We start from the raw sequence: 21,741 nt of genomic DNA on the forward strand, positions 1-21,741 counted from the left end.
TTTGTCTAAATATGCAAGAAAGGGTCCGGAACTGGGAGGTGGGAGAGGAATATTTGATGTTTTGTTCATTTATGCACTCAACAAAAAGTCTTGCCCTCACAAAGTTTATATTCTAATGGGAGGAAGATGGAATATAAACACGCTAATTGAATAACATAGTATGTTCACAGTCACAAGTGCTGTGGAGAAAAATAGCCCAAAGAAGGGTATAGAGAAAGCTGGCACAGGAGTGGGAGGTACGTGAAGTTACAGAGTACAATTCTGAGCAGAAACCTGTAGCAGTAGGGGGGACCTGCCATGCTGATCCCAGGGGAGATTATTCCAGGATGAAGGAAAAAGCAAGTGAGTTTGGGAGAGACCGTTTGAAGAGTAAAAAAGGGGTTTAGTATAGCCAGTACTAAATGAGCAAGAGAGAGAATCATTGTTTATGAGCAGAGTGGGCAGCCAGATTAGGTCGAAGCCTCTTGAGAGCATGAAATAAGACTTGTTAAGGCTTGAAAAGCAGTCAGCGCATGGAATAAAAGATAAGAAGTACCACATGTGTACCGCATGCACATAAAAATGAAGCTTTTACCTGGCTGACTGTTGAATTTGAAATGAGCAGTTGATGGAAGCATTGGCAAGCAGGCAGTCAGAAATCTAAGGAGATGGAATGGGAAGAGTAAAGTTGAGAAATGTGGCACTAAGTGAATGGCATATTCTTTCATTGCAGAGAAGGGGTAACACTCAAGTGGTACCAGTGAGGTGGACAGTTTAATTAGTGAGTGTGGATTAGGTTTGACTTTCTGTCAGCATCAGTATGGAATGACCGTTTTGAGTTTGGATATAGATTATTTAAGATACTAATGGTATTTGTGTGGATAGCCAATTTACTCAAATCTTTTTAGAATTAAACCAAAAAGTCCATTTCCCTGCCTCTTTCTAGATCTCCATCTCCCTAAACCTTACATTTGAAGGTTCTTCAGAACCTTAAGGCCTCTAAGCCTTCAGGTCAGATGTGTCAGATGTGATAACCCCTGGGCATGGCATTGAGAGTTAGGTCTGTATCTGTTATTGTTATTTTGAAAAGGTTCAGTAAGAGGAGCAGCTCAGCTGTGGTAAGAAAGTTGTTTTTCAACACTTTTCTTTACTTTCCAGAGTATGAATAGCAGCCCATTAGTAGGTCCAGAGTGTGACCACCCCAAAATCAAACCTTCCTCATCTGCCAATGCCATTTATTCTCTGGCTGCCAGGTAAGTCTGTTAAAGCTATATATATTTCATACAGTGGAGTTGGTACTTGTGAAAAGTTTACTTGCATAAAATTTAGAAAACCCAGAGAAGTGTAAAAAAGAAAATAAAAATTAATTTCTGTTTGCACCATGTAGAAATGATTATATTTTATGTTTTAGAGTATTTCCTTCTTTTCCTTTTTCTGCATACATGTACCTTGATCTGTGTTGCTGGGGCCTGTCAACTTTATTAATATTTTCAAGGAGGTTATTTTGGATATCTGCTCTCTGTTTCATTGCTCTGTGCTCTTTATTCTTAAGACCAGCTTTCTTTAAGTTTAATTTCCTGTTTTTCTAGCTTCATGGAATGGATGCTGTGTTGGTCTGCTTAGGCTACCATCACAAAATACCACATACTGGGTGGTTTAAATAGTGGAAATTTATTTTCCCTCAGTTCTGGAGGCTGGAATTCTGAGATCAGGGTGCCGGCATAGTGGCTTTCCGGTGAGGGCTCTCTTCCTGCATCTCACTGTGTCCTTACATGGCCATCCTCAGTGTTTGCGCAGATACAGAGAAAGAGAGCGCGCACAAGCTCTCTGGGGTCTCTTCCTATAAGGACACCAATGCTACTGCTGGATCTGACTTCTCCCAACCTTAATTACATCCTTAGAGGCCCCATCTCCAAATACAGCCACCCCTCAGTATATATGCATGCAGGGGATTAGTTCCAAGACCCCAGCATATACCAGAACGCCCATGGTCGGGTCCCACACTTGGCCCTGTGGAGCCACATATATGAAAAGTTGACCCTCCCTATATGTGGGTTCTAATGAACACTGTATTTTCAAGCCAAACTTGCTTATAATCACAGAACCCAAGGATACAAAAGCCTGACTGTGTTTATTGATAAAAATCTATGTGTACACTGAGAATAAGGGCTTCAACAGATGATTTTAGGGAGAACACAAACATATTTTACGGTATTCCACCCATTTTGATATGTCATATTTTCATTAAGTTCAAAATACATACGTTTTCTATTTGTGGTTTCTTTAATTTATGGGTTATTTATATGTTGCCTGATTTTCATACCTTTGAAAATTTTCTAGTTATCCTTCTGTTACTGGTGGCTTTATTCTAATGTGATCAGAAACCATATTGTCAACTAGTTTATGGTAAAATTTGGTAATTTGTATCACCCTCAGTTCCTAAGAATGTGTATTTTGCAGTTTTTGGGTTGTAGCATTCTGTGTAAGTTTATGAGGTCAAATTTGTTAATTGTGTTAAATCTTGTATCTCCCTAGAACCTTTTTTAAATCTCTCTGCTGTTGGATAACTGAGAGGAGAATGTTAAATTCTCCACCTATGACTGTGGTTTTTTCTTTTCCTTTTAGTTATGTTTATTTGCGTTATCTGTATATTTAGCCTATGTAATTAGGGTACATAGAAACTTAAGACTTTTTGATGCTAAATAAGTTTTTATTATAATCAGATATACCTCTTTTATTCTGTAATTCTGTTTCTTGCCTGCCTTAAGTCTGCTTTGCCATACATGAAAGTGGCTACATCACCTGTCTTTTAGTATTTGCATAACCTCTGTATTATACCATTTCACTCCTTCTATTCTTTTTTTTTTTAAAAAAAATATGGAACACTTGACGAATTTGTGTGTCATCCTTGTGTAGAGGCCATGGTAATCATCTGTCTATCGTTTCAGTTGTATGAGCTGCTGAAGTGAGCACAACTCCTGTTCTTTAATAGTTATCAAGAGATTCCATCATGCACTTTCGACTTCTGTTAGAGTTTTGTTTATTTATTTATTTAGAGATAGGGTCTTGATCTGTTGCCCAGGTTGGAGTGCAAAGACTCAATCATAGCTCACTGCAGCCTCAGCATACTAGGCTCAAGAGAACCTCCGGCCTCAGTCTCCTGAGTAACCAGGACTCCAGGCATTCACCATCATGCCCGGCTAAGTTTTAAATTTTTTATTTTTAGTAGAGACAAGGTCTGGCTGTATTTCCCAGGCTGGTCTTGAACTACTGGTGTCAAGAGATCCTCCTGTCTCAGCTTCCTCAAATGCTGGGAAATACAGATGTGAGCCATCACAGCCAGCCTAGAGTGTGTTTTAAATCAGCATCTCTGTTTGTTGCCCAGGCTGGAGTGCAGTGGTGCAATCTCGGCTCACTATAGCCTAAACCTCCCAGGCTCAAATGATCCTCCTGCCTCAGCCTCCCAAGTAGCTGGGACCACAGATGCGCGCTACCACACTCAGCTAATTTTTGCATTTTTTGTAGAGATGGGGTTTTGCCATGTTGCCCAGGCTGGTTTGGAACTTCTGGGCTCAAGTGATTTGCCCGCCTTGGCCTCCCAAAGTACAGGGATTATAGGTGAAAGCCACCGTGCTAAGCCCACTTTTAATTTTTTAAAAGGATACTTAGCTGTGCGTGGTGGCTCACGCCTATAATCCCAGCACTTTGGGAGGCCGAAGCGGGCGGATCACGAGGTCAGGAGATCAAGACCATTGTGGCTAACACGGTGAATCCCCATCTCTACTAAAAATACAAAAAAATTAGCAGGTGTGGTGGCGGGCGCCTGTAGTCCCAGCTACTTGGGAGGCTGAGGCAGGAGAATGGCATCAACCCAGGAGGCAGAGGTTGCAGTGAGCCGAGATCGCGCCACTGCACTCCAGCCTGAGCGACAGAGTGAGACTCCATCTCAAAACAACAACAACAGCAACAAAGAGATACTTTGATTGAATACAGCATCTGTTTTTGTTTTGTTTTGTCTTGTTTTGTTTTGAGATGGAGTCTTGCTCTGTCACCCAGGCTGGAGTCCAGTGGCATGTTCTCAGCTCACTGCAGTCTCCACCTCCTGGGTTCAAGCGAGTCTCCTGCCTCACCTCCCAAGTATCTGGGATTACAGGTGCACGCCACCCCGCCCAGCGAATTTTTTTATTTTTTGTTTTTTAGTAGTGACGGAGTTTCACCATGTTGGCCAGGCTGGTCTTGAACTCCTGACCTCAAGTGATCTGCCCGCCTCAGCCTCCCAAAGTGCTGGGATTTATAGGCGTGAGCCACTGCACCTGGCCCAGTATAGCGTCTGAACTGAAGCTATTTTCTTTTTCTTTTTTTTTTTTTTTGAGGCGAAATCTCACTCTGTCGCCTAGGCTGGAGTGCAGTGGCGCAGTTTTGGCTCACTGCAAGCTCCACCTCCCGGGTTCACGCCATTCTTCTGCCTCAGCCTCCCAAGTAGCTGGGACTACAGGCGCCCACCACCGCACCTGGCTAATTTTTTGTATTTTTAGTAGAGATGGGGTTTCACCGTGTTAGCCAGGATGGTCTTGATCTCCTGACCTTGTGATCCGCCCGCCTTGGCCTCCCAAAGTGCAGGGATTACAGGCGTGAGCCACCGCGCCCGGCCTAAAGCTATTTTCTTTCAGCAGTTTAAAAATAGCATTCCACTTTGGCTTCCATCGTTTCTATTGAGAACTAAGCTCTCAGCCTTAATGTTACTCCTTTAAAGGTAGTGTTTCTTGACTGTGAGTGGTGGCTCACACCTGTAATCCCAACACTTTGGGAAACCAAGGCAGGAGGATCGCTCGCTTGAGTCTGGAGTTTGAGACCAGTCTGGGCAACATAGTGAGACTCCCATCTTTACAAAAAATAAAAAGTCAGCCGGGCATGGTGTCACATGCCTATAGTCCCAGCTACTGTGGAGGCTAAGGTTGGCTGGAGCCCAGGATGTTGAGGCTGCCGTGAGCTGTGATGGCGCTACTTCACTCCAGCCTGGGTTACAGAGAAAGACCCGGTCTCAATAAAATAAAATCAAATAAAATTGAAAAATAAATAGGCCGGATAAATAGGCCAGGTGCAGTGGCTCACGCCTGTAGCCTCAGCATTTTGGGAGGCCGAGGCAAGCGGATTGCCTGAACTCGGATTTGAGATCAGCTTGAGCAACATGGCAAAACCCTGTCTCTGAAAAAGATACAAAAAAGTAGCTGGGCATGGTGGTGTACACCTGTGGTCCGAGCTGCTCAGGAGGCTGAAGTGGGCAGATTGCCTAAGCCTAGAAGGTCAAGGCTGTAGTGAGCCATGATTGTGCCACTATACTCCAGCATGGGCAACACAGTGAGACCGTGTCTCAAAAAATAAAAATGTACATTAAAAAAAAAAAAGATATTGCTGCTTTTCCTAGGTACTTACAAAATGTTTTTCCCCTCTCTGGTCCCAGCAGTTTTACTGTATCTTCCTTTGTGGTTTTCTTTGTATTTATCTTTTAATCCTTCATAAGTTTTTTTTTCTTCTTCTTTTTTTTAAAGACGGAGTCTCACTCTGTCGCCCAGGCTGGAATGCAATGCTGTGACCTCAGCTCACTGCAACCTCTGCCTCCCAGGTTCAAGCAGTTCTCCCACCTTAGCCAAGTAGCTGGGATTTTAGGCATTCTTGTGTTTTTAGTAGAGATGGATTTCACCATTTTGGCCAGGCTGGTCTTGAATTCCTAATGTCAAGTGATTCACCTGCCTCAGCCTCCCGAAGTACTAGGATTACAGGCATGAGCCACTGCACCCTGACCTCCTTTTCTTTTTCAAACACTAACTGGAACCAAGCCTTCGTAAGTTTGGTAAAGTTTAATTAGTTTGTGATATTTTTAATCAGTTTTAGGACATTGTCAGCCAATTTTTCTGAAAACAGACTGAATATTGCAATCCCTCTTTGTCCTCTTCTTCTGGGACTACCTTTTCCGGAATGTTAGACTTTTTCACTATGTCTCTGAGAGCTCTTATGCTGATGTCTTTTTTTTTTTTTTTTTCCATTGTTTTTTCTCTGCATACTTTATTTTCTTTGATTTTTAAATTTTTTTCAGCCTCCCTAGTAACTGGGACTATAGGTGTGCACCACCACACCCAGCTAATTTTTGTATTTTGTGTGCATATAGGGTTTTGCTGTGTTGTCCAGTTGTATTTTTAGATACAGATGCTTCTCAACTTAAGATGGGGCTATGTCCCGGTAAACCCATTGTAAGTTGAAAGTGCATTTTGACTTATACTATTTTTGACTGGGTTTATCCAGATACTACTCCATTGTAAGTAAAGAAGTGTATTGAATGTTTGTTACTTTTGCACCATTGTAAAGTTGAAAAATCATAAGTTGGGTACTGTGTTGTATTTTTAAGTTCTAGTATTTCCATGTGATTTTAAAAAATGTATCGATTCTATCCTTTTTTTTTTTTTTCTTTTTCTTTTTTGAGATGGAGTCTCACTCTGTCACCTAGGTTGGAGTGCAGTGGTATAGTCTTGGCTCTCTGCAACCTCTGCCTCCCAGGTTCAAGCGATTCTCCTGCCTCAGCCTCCCAAGTAGCTAGGATTACAAACATGTGCCACCACCACGTCTGGCTAATTTTTGTATTTTTAGTAGAGACAGGGTTTCACCGTGTTGGCCAGGCTGGTCTTGAATTCCTGACCTCAGGTTATCTACCCGCCTCAGCCTCCCAAAGGGATGCAATTACAGACGTGAACCAGCGTGCCCATCCTATCATCTTTTTTTATTAAACAAATAAATTATTATTTTAATGGCCATATATAACTCCAACTCTGTCCAGCTTGGCAAGACAGCCAAAATATCTATTTAGCTTTTCGATTGCTGCTTTCTGCTTGTTTTCTCAAAATCTAGCCCCATGCATAAACAGTTTAGGGATTTGCAATAGCTCTAGGGAAAATTGCTGGCATTTCAGGTATACTTCTCTGCTCTTCCCTTCTCTATACTTTTTGGTCCCTCATAACCTGGCTGTCATTGTACCCCAAAATTCCTGTCTCTTCTTAGTCTGTTTTCTGTTGTTATAACGGAATACCTGAGATTAAGTAATTTATAAAGAAGAGAAGTTAGTATTTAGCCCACGCTTTTGGAAGCTGGAATGTTGAAAAGCATGGCGCTGACGTGGTGAGGGCCTTCCTGCTACCTTGTAACAAGGCATCAGCATGTGAAGATGGTAACTAAGTTTCCAACACATGAAATTGGGGGACACATTTATATCGTAGCATTCTCACCAGCCCATTGAGACTACTTTAAACCCCTAGTTCAAAGTCCCTAATACAGGGCTTACTCTAATGTATTCTTTCTTGAATCTTAGCCTGTTAAGTCATGGCTGCCTGGTTGCTCTCCAGCGTCTTTCTTTTAAAGTATATATTGCCAACATGCTTTGTGAGAAGGAGGTTCAATTATATATTTTATGGACTTTATTAACTGAGAATTAAAATTAAAAAATTTTTAAGTCAGGCGCAGTGGCTCACACCTGTAATCCCAGCACTTTGGGAGGCCAAGGTGGGTGGATCACTTGAGGTCAGGAGTTCGAGACCAGCCTGGCCAACATGGTGAAACCCTGTGTCTGCTAAAAACACAAAAATTAGCTGGGTGTGGTGGTAGGCGCCTGTACCACCAGCTACTTGGGAGGCTGAGGCAGGAGAATCACTTGAATACGGGAAGTAGAGGTTTTAGTGAGCCTAGATCGCGCCATTGCACTCCAGCCTGGACGACAGAGTGAGACTTCGTCTCCAAAAAAAATATTTATTGCCTTTTTAATGGCCCTTTTTACAAAAATAATACATGTTAACTAAAGTTTAGAAAATACAGGTAAGCAGGCTGGGCTCAGTGGCTCATTCCTGTCATCCCAGCAGTTTGGGAGGCCAAGGCTGGCGGATCACAAGGTTGAGATTGAGACCATCCTGGCCAACATGGTGAAACCCTGTCTCTACTAAAAATACAAAAATTAGCTGGGTGTGGTGGCATGTGCCTGTGGTCTCAGCTGCTTGGGAGGCTGAGGCAGGAGAATCGCTTGAACCTGGGAGGCGGAGGTTGCAGTGAGCCAAGATTGCGCCACTGCACTCCAGCCGGGTGACAGAGTGAGACTCTGTCTCAAAAAGAAAAAAAGAAAAAGGAAAAGGAAATATAGGTAAGCAACACTGAATAAATAAGTGGTATCTGTAATCTTACTACCTAGAATCAGACAGTAGTTAGCAATTCGACACATGTTCATTGCCATTCTTTCTTGTATGAAATCATATTGTCATTGCTGGTTTGCACTAGAAATATCTTGAACATCTTTGCATGTTATTACATATTCTATTGCAATGATTTTCAAATTATTTCACGTGATTATACATCAGTGTAACTAACTTAAGTGGAATCTCAGTTTGTAAAATAGCTAAGAATAGATCTATTGTAGTAGAAGCAGGGGTAGGCTTCTGTGGCTCCTGCTTGGAACCTCTAAGGCACTTGGGGACACAGTTGTGTGGCTCAATATTTATTCAGTACATTATTATTTGGTATTTAAGTTATTGCTTAATTTTCCAGCATTATAAATAATGCTGCAATGAATGTTCTTGATGGTTTCCTTAGGGAAAATTCTCAGAAATGGAGTTTCTGAGACCAAGAGTATGCGTGTTTGGTAAATACTTTTGTTGAATTACACAACAGAAACGTATCAATTCCTTATTTCTACAGCTGTGTAACAAAGTACCCATTCATTTCCCTATACCTTCACTGACATAGTGCGGCCAAATACCACATTAAGAACAAACTAGGGCTGGGTGGGGTGGCTCAGGCCTGTAATCCTAGCATTTTGGGAGGCTGGAGCGAGAGGATCACTTGAACCCAAAAGCCTGGGCAACATAGTGAGACTCTGTCTCTACAAAAAAAAAAAAAATTCTTTTTTTAAGTTAGCCTGGTGTTGCGGCACATGCCTGTAGTCCCACCTACTGAGGAGGCTGAGGCGGGAGGATCACTTGAGCCCGGGAGATTGAGGCTGCAGCGGGTTGTCATCGTGCTACTGTGCTCCAGTGAAAAATCTAGGTGTTTCTTTGTTAATATGGATTGTCCTCCTGCCATCTCATTTTATTGTGAAAAATTACAAAGATAGTAGAGGTGAAAGAATTTTACAGTGAACACCCATATACTGATCACCTGGATTCTACTTTTAGCATTTTATTATATTTGTCTTATCAAACTATATGTCTGTCTTTTGATGTTTTCAAAGTAAATTGTAGATACCAGTACATTTCTGCCTTAGAACTTCAGCATGCATTGCACAAATCTTAAGTGGATATTTGCCATTAACGGCAAAAAACACAATTACTTTTGCACCAACCTAATAAAAGTAATATGTAGACATAAGAAAAAAGCTCAAGTGAGATTAAAGGGGACTTTTATGTTCTGTGCTAAGTTTCTATAGCACTTACATGTGTTACTTTTATAATTAGGAAAACTAAACATCAAGCAGACAAATAAATGAAAGAGATGCTCCTTGTAGCATCTTTGGGATATGCAAAAATAATATAAAGAGGAAGGGAGGAGAAACATTCACACTCCAAGAAGTAGGTTTTTGTGTAGTTTTTTTCCCCCTACAATTTGGTGGGGTGTTTTTGTATTTCTTGGGAGTTTTTTTGTTTCATTTCATGGCGTGGCAGAAGTCTTGTTTCCAAAGTTTCTGGGTGAAAGTTACATGTGGGTTTAACAGCCAGATCCTTGATGTGGGAGTCAGTAGATCTGGGATCTAGCCTCAGAATTTATGCTAACTGCCAGGTCACTTTCTCTCTCTGTATTTTAAATTTTTCTTATATAAAACAAGGAGTTTGAGAAAGCTTTTGACAAGCTATGCATTTCTTGAAACCATAGGTAGAGTTTAGAATTGGAATTTAGTGTACAGTTCTAACATATTGTCAGAAAAAATCTTGCTGTTTCTCTAACTCTAGGGCCTGGGACTCTATAATGAAACTTCTGTGGGGATTAGGACCAACCGGTGTCTCAGGTGATTAGCCCAGTATATCACCTCGGAAGCATAAAAGCTGCACCTTTGGTCAGTTGAAAGTGACATTTTTAGTTAGTGTGCTTTTGCTAATTACCTGTCTTGGTCAGTAGAAATAATAGTTCCCTAGGTGGCAAGTGTTTTGCTCTGTTCAATTTGAGTTATGTCTGTTTTTAAGTCACTTACTTTATACTTCAAAGTTTACCAGTTTGTTACTACTTTTTCTGTTTTTCATTCTTCATCTTCCAGACCTCTTCCTGTGCCAAAACTGCCACCTGGGGAGCAGTGTGAGGGTGAAGAGGACACAGAGTACATGACTCCCTCCTCCAGGCCTCTACGGCCTTTGGATACATCCCAGAGTTCACGGTAGGTTCACAACAACCCTGTTTTGGGCCATATAGCTCTATGCGGGTAATTGCTACCCTTCACCTCATTGGCTTGCTGCCTGCACATAGTGTTATCCAGTCAGATTAAAGCAGAAAGATAAATCTAGCCCTTCATGGTTTAAGCCTTTTGTAGCTGTAGGTAATTGCACTTATGTTTTCTCAGCAACATGAGAACCTCAAAAACACACACACCTGTAACTTGCCACAAGAGTCAACCTTAACAACATTTATTAGTGATACTGGCAAAAGGAGGAGATTAATCTTCATAAGATTATAGATAACAGTTCTATTTCCAAAGATCATTATGGCACTCTCCTTCTGGTTCAGAGCATGTGATTGCGACCAGCAGATTGATACCTGTACGTATGAAGCAATGTATAATATTCAGTCCCAGGCGCCATCTGTCACCGAGAGCAGCACCTTTGGTAAGTAGCCATTCTGCTACTTTAAAAGTCATTGATATGTCATAGGAATGAACATGTAATATTTAGCAATTGAGATAGCTTAATCTAAGCTGAAAATTCTTCTGTAGCTGGGACTACAAGTATGTGCCACCACGCCTGGCTAATTTTTGTATTTTTAGTAGAGATGGGGTTTCACTGTGTTGGCCAGGCTGGTGTTGAACTCCTGACCTCAGGTGATCTACCCCTCCCAAAGTGCTGAGATTACAGGCATGAGCCACCAGGCCAGGACAAAGCTGAAAATTATTTTCAATAATCTTTGGCAAAATGATCCATGGCAAAATAAAGGAGTAAAGTATCCCCATTCCTTTATTTCCTACTCACACTACTGGTTCCTTTTGTGCTTTTCTTTGTCCTTTCAGGGCCTAGAGACATTTGTGTTCTATACCCTGGACCTGTAAGCTCCTTTTTATTCTCATTGCATTGATGAAATTCTTCTATGTGGGGGTGGTGAACACTGAATTCCCATGTTCATTAGCCTACCAGATTGAAAGTTCAAGAAGCCTGCTCTCACAGGACCTTCTGCTGATCTTCCAAGGTGGAATGTGGATAGAAATGTTTATTGAATGCTCTGAGATGACGTTCGAGTCATTGGCATCAGTGGCTATTAACTTTGTCAAGAATAACCTTTGGCATGTTCAAAAATGAAAACTGCAGTGTTGGTGCAGATTTTATTTTCTATTTTTATCTCTGTTTACATGGTATTTGGCCCACAGTAGACAATCAGTAACTGTTCGTTGAACGAGATAAATGATTGCATACATGCAAAAATGAGTGGATGACCCTATATTGAAATGTATTAGAAGATGAAGTGTGTCAGAAGAAGATCACCTCACTGATTTTTCTCCAGGTGAAGGGAGTTTGGCTGCAGCCCATGCCAACACTGGCCCCGAGGAGCCAGAAAATGAGGATGATGGGTATGATGTCCCTAAGCCACCTGTGCCAGCCGTGCTGGCCCGCCGGACTCTGTCAGATATCTCTAATGCCAGCTCCTCCTTTGGCTGGTTGTCTCTGGATGGTGATCCCACAACAAGTGAGTCTCCAGGCTACTTTGGGTTTGTCCTGAATGGCAGTATGGCCTGTATGTTTATATTGAAAGGGAGATGACCTTCTCTGGTGAGAGTACGTCAGCATGTAGATGTAGTAGGCAAAACATTATGTCTAAATGGGAGGAAAGTCCTAAGTTAGGAAGTTAGACTGTAGTCAGACTCTCTAGGATTTTTGCAGACTTAGAAAAGAGGTCATTCTTTAAACTCTGGCTCTTCTTATGTTAGGGGTAGGTAGGATTTATAGTTTTTCTGAGTATGCCTTATGACACTGGTAATTAGGTTTGATAGCTCAGACCACACATTCCTTTTTCCTGGGCTCTATTCCATTGGAAAGGAGGTGTGCTGACTCTGGAACACACACTGAATGGGCCTGGAGCCAGCCCATGTTGGGCCTTCATTGTTGGAGGCTGCTCTTCTTGCACCTGTGGCTGCCTGGTAGGGCAGCAGCCAGAGTTGCTGTCACTTTGGAAATTGAAGACAGCCTTCAGGACAGACAGCTGGTGAAAAAGAATACAACCTTCGGTTGCCCAGACGAGCAGTGATCCCCACTCAGCCTTGGCTAATGCTTCTTTATTGCAACTTACATCTCTCTTTTTCCTTATTTGTAGAAGGCGAAGTTTAGTATCTTCTCTGGTCCCCTCAGAATTAAAACAGACGATTACATGTGCACAAACATGTTGCTTAGTGTAAAGCATGATGCAGTTGTTTATGACTGCAGTGGTTATTGTTTGTAGAAGGGTGCATGGTATATTTAGAAGGTTGTTTTTATTGTGATAAGGAGGAGGCTATATCTTAAAACTCTTGAACCTGTAAAACCCAGCCTTGTGACTGAAGAGCACATGTATCCAATTTACAGAAAGTCAATAATATCTTGATATTAGCACATTTTTATTGCTCTCGTTAAATGAGGATTTCCCCAGATTTGCAAATATTTGTTTTCCTATTCTAGATGTCACTGAAGGTTCCCAAGTTCCTGAAAGACCTCCTAAACCATTCCCTCGGAGAATCAACTCTGAACGGAAAGCTGGCAGTTGGCAGCAAGGTAGTGGTGCTGCCGCCTCTGCTGCCACCGCCTCGCCTCAGCTCTCCAGTGAGATCGAGAACCTCATGAGTCAGGGGTACTCGTACCAGGACATCCAGAAAGCTTTGGTCATTGCCCAGAACAACATCGAGATGGCCAAAAACATCCTCCGGGAATTTGTTTCCATTTCTTCTCCTGCCCATGTAGCTACCTAGCACACCACCTCCCTGTTGCAGGTTTAGAGGACCAGTGAGTTGGGAGTTATTACTGAAGTAGCACCTAGAAGGGCAGGAGTTCCTTTGGTGACTTCACAGTGAAGTCTTGCCCTCTCTGTGGGGTATCACATCAGTGGTTCCAAGATTTCAAAGCAGTGAAATGAAAATGGAGCAGCTAGTATGTTTTATTATTTTATGGGTCTTGAGAGTGCATTTGAAGGTGTCCTTCAGTTCCCACATAAAGAGAGTGTGGATTTTATTACATGATAACCTACCTGGGGAACAGTCCAGAAAGCTGTAGAACAAATATTTTGCTGGAAATCCTAATTGAGGACTTAAGACTTCCTGGGTTAAGGATGTGGCCGTGTGTGTGTGTCTGTCTGCCTGTGGTTGTGTGTATCCTTGTGATTATAAGATTAACCTGCTGTGTGTGTTAATTCCAGGCAGGGAATTAGCACAAAAGGTTTAGGAAGGAATCTTTTTTAAAGACTTCCATCTACTGTGGTATTATACCCAAGCCTAGTGTGTATTACAACTTCAACACTCCCCTTTGGCTTATATCACCATGTGCATAGCTAAAGTCTTCTATTTTTAGAACGCCCTCAGTCTGTTCTTTCCTCATCAACTCCTTCCTCATCCTTCTTGGTGTTCTGTCATTGGCCGTGGGCTTGTTATGACCAGCCTTACTGAGGCCAAGCAGCTTATGGGTTGTTCTTTATTGTGTGTGATGGTATTGGTTTGTTTGGTAGATAAGTGGGAGGAAAAGTACTGTTGCTACACTATTATAGTCATATTTGATACTAGCAGCTAACACTGGTCACTCCAAAGCACTGTTTCTATACGAACATTGAATCTATTAAGATGTTTTGATTATCCTAATTACATAATGACAGATTTGAGATAGAGGCCTTTAAATACATTCCATGCCCTCCCCAGAAAATAGTCTGTGGGAGTCAGTTGCCTTGGTGCCAGGTATGTGTTCTGATGTAGGTCATGAGTCTTTCTACTTAATGGGAAGGGAAGAACATTTGTTTCCAGGATGACTTTCTGGCCAGAGTACCATAAAGCTTTTAGGAAGCTTCGTTCACATGCTATTTAAATGCACAAAATAGACAGTAAGGATTTATCTGTTCAGTTTTTCTTCCCAGTGAATTAATTTCAGCTTATATGGGTGTCTTCATTTGAACATGAGGAATATTAGGTTAGATTTTCAGCAGTGATTTTTTCCTTTGCCCTTTAAGGAGTGGGGATAATGCCCATGGTGGCCCAGCCTCTTGCAGATAGCACCTTCCCTGCATTGCTGCCTCCCGATGATGTCGTTTCTTTCTTGTGCCTGTGGCTTTGGGAATGTAACATCTCTTTCCTCCTTTCCTTCCCTTTTCCTCTTCACCTGAGGTCCTCAGTACTCTCTGTAATTACTGTATTCTTCACAGTAATTAGACATCATTCAGTGAATAAATTACTGTAGTCAAAGACAATATGGGCTGGCAGTTTGTGTAATCGCAGGTTCATAAAGAAGATTGAGAGTCCAGTTTGGAGAACCATTAGTCAGTTCCTTTATATGCTGATAAATGATCCCTCGAGTTCAGTTAGTATTCTGTCCAGAGTGTTTTGCTGACTTTCTTAGCAGTGTGTAACCTTTCTCCACGTCAGAAGCAAGCCTGCTCTTTGATAAATATGTCTTCCTGAAAATCTAAATCATGCTTTTGTCTTTAGATCTAGACAGAAATGACCCTCCTTGGATGAGTCTTTTTTCTAGTCTTACCATCTTTGGAACTAAAACTTGTTCTAACTCGTCTCTTGGCATTCAGCTACTCCTGAATCTTTTGGTTTTATCCTCTGGCCTCAGAGCCATTTATGTTCCCAGAGTAGGCAGTACAGGACCTTGTGTTGATTTGCTGTGGCTACCCAGTATCTTCTCTACATGGCATAAAGCGGCACAACCCACCATTAGGTGAGGTGGTCCTGAATTGAGGTGGAGTGGGGCAGAGGAAAATGGCAGTGAATATCGAACAGTAGACTGCCATCAACTTCTAACAGCCAGTATGTATACTGTTTCATTTTGAGGTAACGTTCAGTTTTGCATTTTGTTTAAATATTGAAGGCCTAGACAAATAACTAGAAAAAAAACGGCAGCAGATTCCAGGCCCGTCCATATTGTGATTTTTCTTTATCTGCAGATACTGCCCATAGTCTAAAGATCGCTTCAGAAGACAAAGCACTGGCTATGTATCTTTTGCCTTTTCCATGCATCTAAATCTTCTCTGGAAATTATTGTCCCTACTGTGTAGGCTCAGGGCAGTCTCGACTTTTCCTTTTTTGAGTCCTGTGTGGCTCTTTGAATCAGCGTGAAACTGAGGCTCCAGCTCCGTGTGTTGTGCCTGTGTCCCATCGATGGGCTGGGGTGTTAGTTGGTCACAGGTATCTGCCAGCATTCAAGGTTTTGGATCATTTCGTGAGGATCTTTCCTTTGACTGGGTGCTCTAAGGACACACCTGGGTCTGTGCCTGAGATTGCCAGGTAAGATTAAGGAAAGTTTTCATGTGGCTTTTGTTTTGAGATTATTGTCAAAAGCTTAATTTCTTATATTTTCTGTTGACTAAGGCACCAGTAACCCATTCTTCACCCTCCATTTGTATGGAAATGTAAATTTCTTTGGCTTTGCTCTGAATTTAATTAAAACTGCCTTTTACGAACAGACTTCGAGTTTTGCCATTTTTGGCAAGCTCTTCCCCTTGTCCCTTCCTAGTGGCTGATAAAGTGAAAAAACCCACAACACTTTGTTCTCCTTTTTCTCGTATTCATTGGGCTGTTGTATTCAGCCCAGTTTCATGCTTTCCCTGTGTCTTCACGGGTTGCTTTCCAAGCTGCCTTGTTGCTGGGTTACTGGTCTGCAGCAACCACAACTGGACCTTTGCAGCTGCCCCCATGTTCCTTCCACTAAAGTAGAGGGTTCTTTAAATGGAAAAACCTATGGGCTCTTAATATACCTCCCTTTAGTTCATATGCCAGGCAGCTTCTCATCTCAGCATTTACCTGTTAATATTTTTGTGAATAGTGCTCTGTACCTGTGGGTGGCCGCTCTCTTCCACTTGTCCTCCCCCCAGCCCCAGTCTCCATAATCTGCCATTCTACAGACCCTCATTACCGGGGCCCAAGATGTGGGATAGTACTGTTAGTATTATTTAGCTATCTTGTAGATTTAAAAGATTTCTGGTTAAGGGAGGTGGGTGGGGGTCACTGTTCATTACTCTTAAAATATGTGTTTATAGAAAAGTAAAATGTGTTTATGGTCCTAAACAGTCAAGTCACAAATTTTTATAACAAAACTTCCTTGTAAAAACTAGGGACCACCTATATATTCCCTTTAAGATCTAGTTCTTTTTGTAGGTGTTCAGCAATGGTGATAAAGCAGAATATTCTCCTACCTCACATCTTGAAAATCAGAAGATTATAGGCCTTCTCAAACTATAAGTCCCTCTTCTTGCCATTGGCCTTTCTGACTCTGGAATGACCACTGTTCGTTGAAAAATAGTTTTCTGACTATTGGCCTGGCTGTAACAGTTTGTTCATCCAGCAAATGTTTGAGTGATGACCATGTGCCAGAAATGTCAGGCATTTGTCCTTCTCTTGGTACCACATAGTAGTTTACTGATGTTTGAGGGATTGTACTTGGACTGTCATAGCCTCTGCATTTGACCTTAAAATAGCTCTTCCCAGTAAGATTGTGCAATTTTTATTCACAGCTCTTTCATGTAGACTTACCTTTCCTTATAGAGCTGTCCTGATTAATAGCAGGGCAAGATTCTCCCATTATCCCTTGTTGTCTCCTATAGCTTTGATAATGCCTGGGAGATTCCTTGATGTAAGTCTCATGGATAGCGACTGTTTTTATGTTGGAATTTGTTCCAACATAATTAGAATCTGTTTGGCAAGTTGAAAGGTAAGTTGGCTCAGAGTTGCACAGTAGGGCGTTAAATGTTTAAGCAAAGCATCTGTCCGCACTGCCCTTTCCAATCTAGTGCCTTCCTTGAACTTTTTCCTGAGCTGCTATGTCCCTAATCTCCCTTGTTGGGAGGATTTTCATGTCACCCTTCTGGGACCTGTCACCATGTCCTGTACTATTTGGAATTGGTTTTCCAGTCTTTCAACAACCTTTGCAGCTAACTCTATGTTTTAGAAGGGCTGGAGGTGTGGGCGCTATCTTTGGGTCTCAGGACCCAAAGATCCTTGAGTCAGTTTGGTCTTCCAAGAGCCAGACATTAATACAGATTGAACTCCATCAGTCCCCTAATTGTCAGCCTTTACCTCCTTCTCAGAGCAAGGAGTTTAGGGATTCTAAAGCTTAGTGTCCACACATCATTCTGCCAGACCTTAGAGCTTTAGAAGCTCAATCTAAAGTACTCTAACTCAGCATATACTATTACTGTCACTCTCTTGAACTCAGTCTCCATGAGCAGTCTTTTGTTAGAAATACGTAGAACTGCTTAATGCCTAGAGGGTGGTGGATAGTGAAGGACGGTCAAGGTTGTATTTTTGACTGCTTAGGGATCCTTTGGATACAAGAAACAGAAATGTTCAAGCGGAAGAAAGGAGGGACTCATGGTAAGGATGCAGGGTATTTCGCAGAACCCAGGATGGGAAGTGCCTTTGGTTCTCGGGTGGAGCTGGAACTGCAGAGCTTTGCACCTAGTCCTTTCTCCCGCTTCCCTGTCTGGTTATGGTATGCGTGACCCCCAAATAGGCACTCCAGTCCTCAAGTCCACACCACCTTCCAACTCTGCGGATCACCATGAACAAATTCTCAATTTCCCATACTACTTTTTTTTTTTTCTTTTTTTTGAGAAGGAGTCTTGCTGTGTCACCTAGGCTGGAGTGCAGTGGTGCAGTCTCAACTCACTGCAACCTCCTCCACCTCCCAAGTTCAAGCAGTTTTCTGCCTCAACCTCCCAAGTAGCTGGGATTACAGGTGCCTGCCACCATGCCTGGCTAATTTTCATATTTTTAGTAGAGATGGGGTTTCACCATCTTGACTGGCCTGGTCTTGAACTCCTGACCTCATGATCCATCCGCCTTGGCCTCCCAGAGTGCTGAGATGACAGGCGTGAACCACCGCTCTCGGCCAATACTTCATATTCTTAAGAAAAACTACACTCAGCCTGGCACATTGATCAAGTATCTATCCTTGAGCAGTTGGCCTTGCCAGGGAGAGCAGAGATGTGGCAGACTCCTTCAGCTGGAGACAGGGAGCTTCTCAGAGAAGTGAGCAGAGACTCCACAGACGCCCTAAAAAGGCTTCTACTCAAGGAGTAAAGCCTCTACTCCCGCCTTTTTGCTAGTGGAAAGGAAGGCATGGGAGTTTTTCTGGGACATCATAGAAATTCTTAGGTTTAACTTAATTCTGGTCATTGTCATCTTTATTTCCTGTTTTTCTTCCCTTTGTCAGTCTTGGCATCCAAGATTTCTTACCTCCCTCTTGTGGGCCAGCCTGTCCTGTTCCAGAGCTAGCCTGTTCCTGGGTAGCCTTCCTTAGCCTCCATTCAGCCTCAGGTCTTTTGCCTTCTTCCGTGTTATTTAGAAAGCAGAATCTAATAACGGGTGCCACTGTAGCCACTATCCATGGACTTCTGGGTCCTCTTCAGGTTTGAGTGCTTGGAAATGTTCATTCTCTGGGCTTGTGGCCTATCTCCTCCATTCTCCTCCTTACCCTCTCGCTCCTTCCTGTGTGAGGGCCGCTCTGCAGTACTGTTCTCAGGCAAGCCTTCCTAGGCACCTCAGAAACTACTTTCCAGAGCCAGTAAGAATATATAATATTGGAGCAGTTGCCAGGATAGAAATTAAATATAGATTCCGGTTTAGGATAGAGTTTTTACTGAGAGCTCTTTAGACAGTATACCTGTGTCTTCTCTGGCAATTGCTTTCATTTTAGTCCTATATAAAAGCTTTCCTTTTCTTTTTTTTTGTTTAACTATGCTTTTGCTTGCCTGAATCTTTTGTCCTGAGTTGTAAGGTACTTCATACTGCCTTACTTAAAGGTTTATTAAACTACTAGAGTCATTTGATACACACAGAAGTTACCTGATAATCCAAAGATGTCCATCAAGGGAGGAAGGATGGGTCATCAGACTTTGCATTTGATGTTGTAGTCTAGGCTCCTGGGTTAAGCAGCAGAGGGACAGCAGTGCCATGTACCTTCACCGTGTCCCAGGAAATCTGGGTTGGTTCCCGTGGGAAATACCAGTGTTTCTTGGTTCTGAAAAGTAGCAAAAGAGTAAGAGATGGGGAAGTAGGGATGGGGAGAGCAAGCCCTGCACGTCCGTGGTGAGTCCGGTGGGGAGCACAGGTGGAAGGGCTGGCTGTTGACAGACTAAGCCGTGTGGCGCTCTTGCCGCCCCTTCCTGGGTACAGAGCTTGAGAAAAATGCAGCCAACCACTGCCTGTGTTTGTATAGAGCAGAGCCCAAAAGCCAACCTCAGATCTCCTGATTTGGCAGCTGAAGAAATCAGCAGAGTCCTGATTGCCTGATTCAGTTCCAAAAATGAATGTCAGGCCTCTCCCGGCCCCCCCAGCATTGCCTCTCCTACATTCTCCTTCTACCCTCACATCAGACAGGCGGCCAGAGAGGAGTATTGCTCAATGCATGCTACGTGCAACTCCTCAGGCCTTGCGCCACCTTCATGCTGAGCCCTGAAACAGGGTGTCCTGGTTGCCTGTGTGTCAGCTCCCTCCTCTCTACCTACCTCTGACCTTGTTGTGGGTGAGGGTAGCCATGCTTATGGCCGTCTTAAAACTGGAGAGGCGGAGAACTACTTAGGAGTCTGTAGACCACGTGTCTTCCATGGCCTCTTTTCTCCTGCTGTCTGGGTGAGCCTGCAACGCAATGCCCACGAGAGTAAATGCCTCCTGACCTACCCTGCTCAGCACTGTTCTAGTGTCTTGGCCTTGAAAGAAGAGCCTGACTTCCTGCTGAAACATGTGGTAGTGGCATGGCAGCTATGAGGCACCTCCTACATCTGTTTTCTGGCTGTAGTGACTTGGGATTTTTAACCTTATATATCTTTTTCCTTTACTCAAAACAAAACAATTTTTAGCACACTGAAAAAAAAAAAAAAAAAAAGCCAAATATTTTGTGCCTTTCTAAGGCAGCACTGTATCCCAGGCTGCATTTTAGGACTTAATATGGAAATACCAGAGTCTGAGCTCCTCTACCTTGAGTTTCATTAGTCCTTAGTGTCTAGGAGACAGGAAAGAATGCTCTCTGTGACTGGAGAGGTGACAGGCAGGTGCAGTGTGTCCGGAGTCCCTTTCCCCTGCCGTGAGACTTCAGTGGAGGAGAGCAGCATTGTACCCTGGGATCATTTGGTTGGTTCCAATCACAAGCTTAGTTATCAGGTTGCATGCCTTGTCTTCTGCAAGAGACAGAACGTTCCACAATTCCCAGGTGAACTCTGGACCATTCCAAGTGTCCTAGCCTCCTGATGACATTAATTACCCAGTTGTGTGGAGGAGTGTAGGATGGACTCTCCTGAGAAGGGGAGGTTGGTGGTTTTGTCTTTTCTTTTTGCTGGATCCTGAACTGGTCTAGACCTCCTGTCCCCACCACCCGCCCCCATCAGATGTGGCTGGCCTTTCATTTGAAGGCTTCAGACTTAAAGCATTAAGCAGCTAGTGCCCTCTACAGGGCCTGGTTTCCCCAGGGAAGGGCAGCAAGGAACACGGACCAGAAGCCTGTCCTCAGTAATGTGACTATAGTGAGCTTTAGCAAAAGTTTTTCTATATAATGACATTTTACTTATCTCTTACCCTTTCCTCAGTTTTCCCTTGCCTTTAACGAATAAAGAATTGGGAGATAGAAATTTTAAAGTCCTCCTTATTCAAGATTTTGAAATTCTTAGCCTGGGGGTGCTGGAGAGAACCTGATGCTTTCTCCAGAATGAAGAGTCCCAATTTGTATATCAGTGTTAAGAAGAAAACAAACACATAGATAAGATTTTCGTGGACTATTTTAAAAATGTGTCATTAATATAAAAAAATTTATATTAGCAGTATTTAATCATTCTCACCTGTAAAGAATAAGAAAAACAGAAGGTAAATATTCTTACAGAGAATAGCAGAGCTTTAAGATTCATTTTAAGTCCATTTTATTTTGCCAGTGTATTAATGTTTAGAAGTCTGTTATACTAATGTTATTTATTAATTTTTTTCATTTCCATACACAGTTAACTAAAGAGCTTTTTCAAGCACCCATGTCTGTAAAAAAAATATTTTTAAATAAAGTTTCTTTTGTTGTAGCGGACTTGAGTTCTTGCTCATTCAGGGGGTTGGGAGGTAATAGTCGAGTTGCCGTAGGACCAAATGCCAAGGCCCCCTTCCTCATGGCGGTGAGCCTGAGCTGCTTCAGTTCCAAATGGCAGGAAAGCATAGGAAGGGGACACAGCTCCTGCTAACAGCCTGCCAGGCCCTTCATGCTGCGTCATCAGGGCAGTTTGGCTGCTGAAAAGTAGAGTGACTGTCCGCTGTGTGGTAGAACTTGAGCCATTTGCTCAGAAGCAGAGGTAACCCCTGATCTCTGCTGCCAACTGGAAACGGTTTTGTGTGCTTTT

The 21,741-nt window shown here is 42.7% G+C and overlaps 1 protein-coding gene and 1 non-coding gene across 4 annotated transcripts in view; one reads left to right on the forward strand and one right to left on the reverse strand.

Moving 5' to 3' along the window:
• The window catches only part of CBL (Cbl proto-oncogene), a 100,880-nt gene extending 79,446 nt beyond the window's left edge, over positions 1-21,434 (forward strand). For all 3 annotated transcript variants that reach the window (XM_008021188.3, XM_073021717.1, XM_073021722.1), the window contains 5 exons: positions 1,138-1,232; positions 10,256-10,372; positions 10,720-10,817; positions 11,704-11,886; positions 12,852-21,434. In XM_008021188.3, the coding sequence (XP_008019379.1) occupies positions 1,138-1,232; positions 10,256-10,372; positions 10,720-10,817; positions 11,704-11,886; positions 12,852-13,138 (780 nt within the window). In that variant the 3' untranslated portion in view covers positions 13,139-21,434. The remainder of the gene's footprint in view (positions 1-1,137; positions 1,233-10,255; positions 10,373-10,719; positions 10,818-11,703; positions 11,887-12,851) is intronic.
• Positions 2,851-2,955, reverse strand: LOC119626684 (U6 spliceosomal RNA). Its single transcript, XR_005242830.1, has one exon. It is a non-coding gene; the product is annotated as a U6 spliceosomal RNA (small nuclear RNA).
• Positions 21,435-21,741: the final 307 nt, after the last annotated feature.

This window comes from Chlorocebus sabaeus, chromosome 1, assembly GCF_047675955.1.
Source record: "Chlorocebus sabaeus isolate Y175 chromosome 1, mChlSab1.0.hap1, whole genome shotgun sequence".
In the NCBI taxonomy this organism is placed as follows: domain Eukaryota; kingdom Metazoa; phylum Chordata; class Mammalia; order Primates; family Cercopithecidae; genus Chlorocebus; species Chlorocebus sabaeus.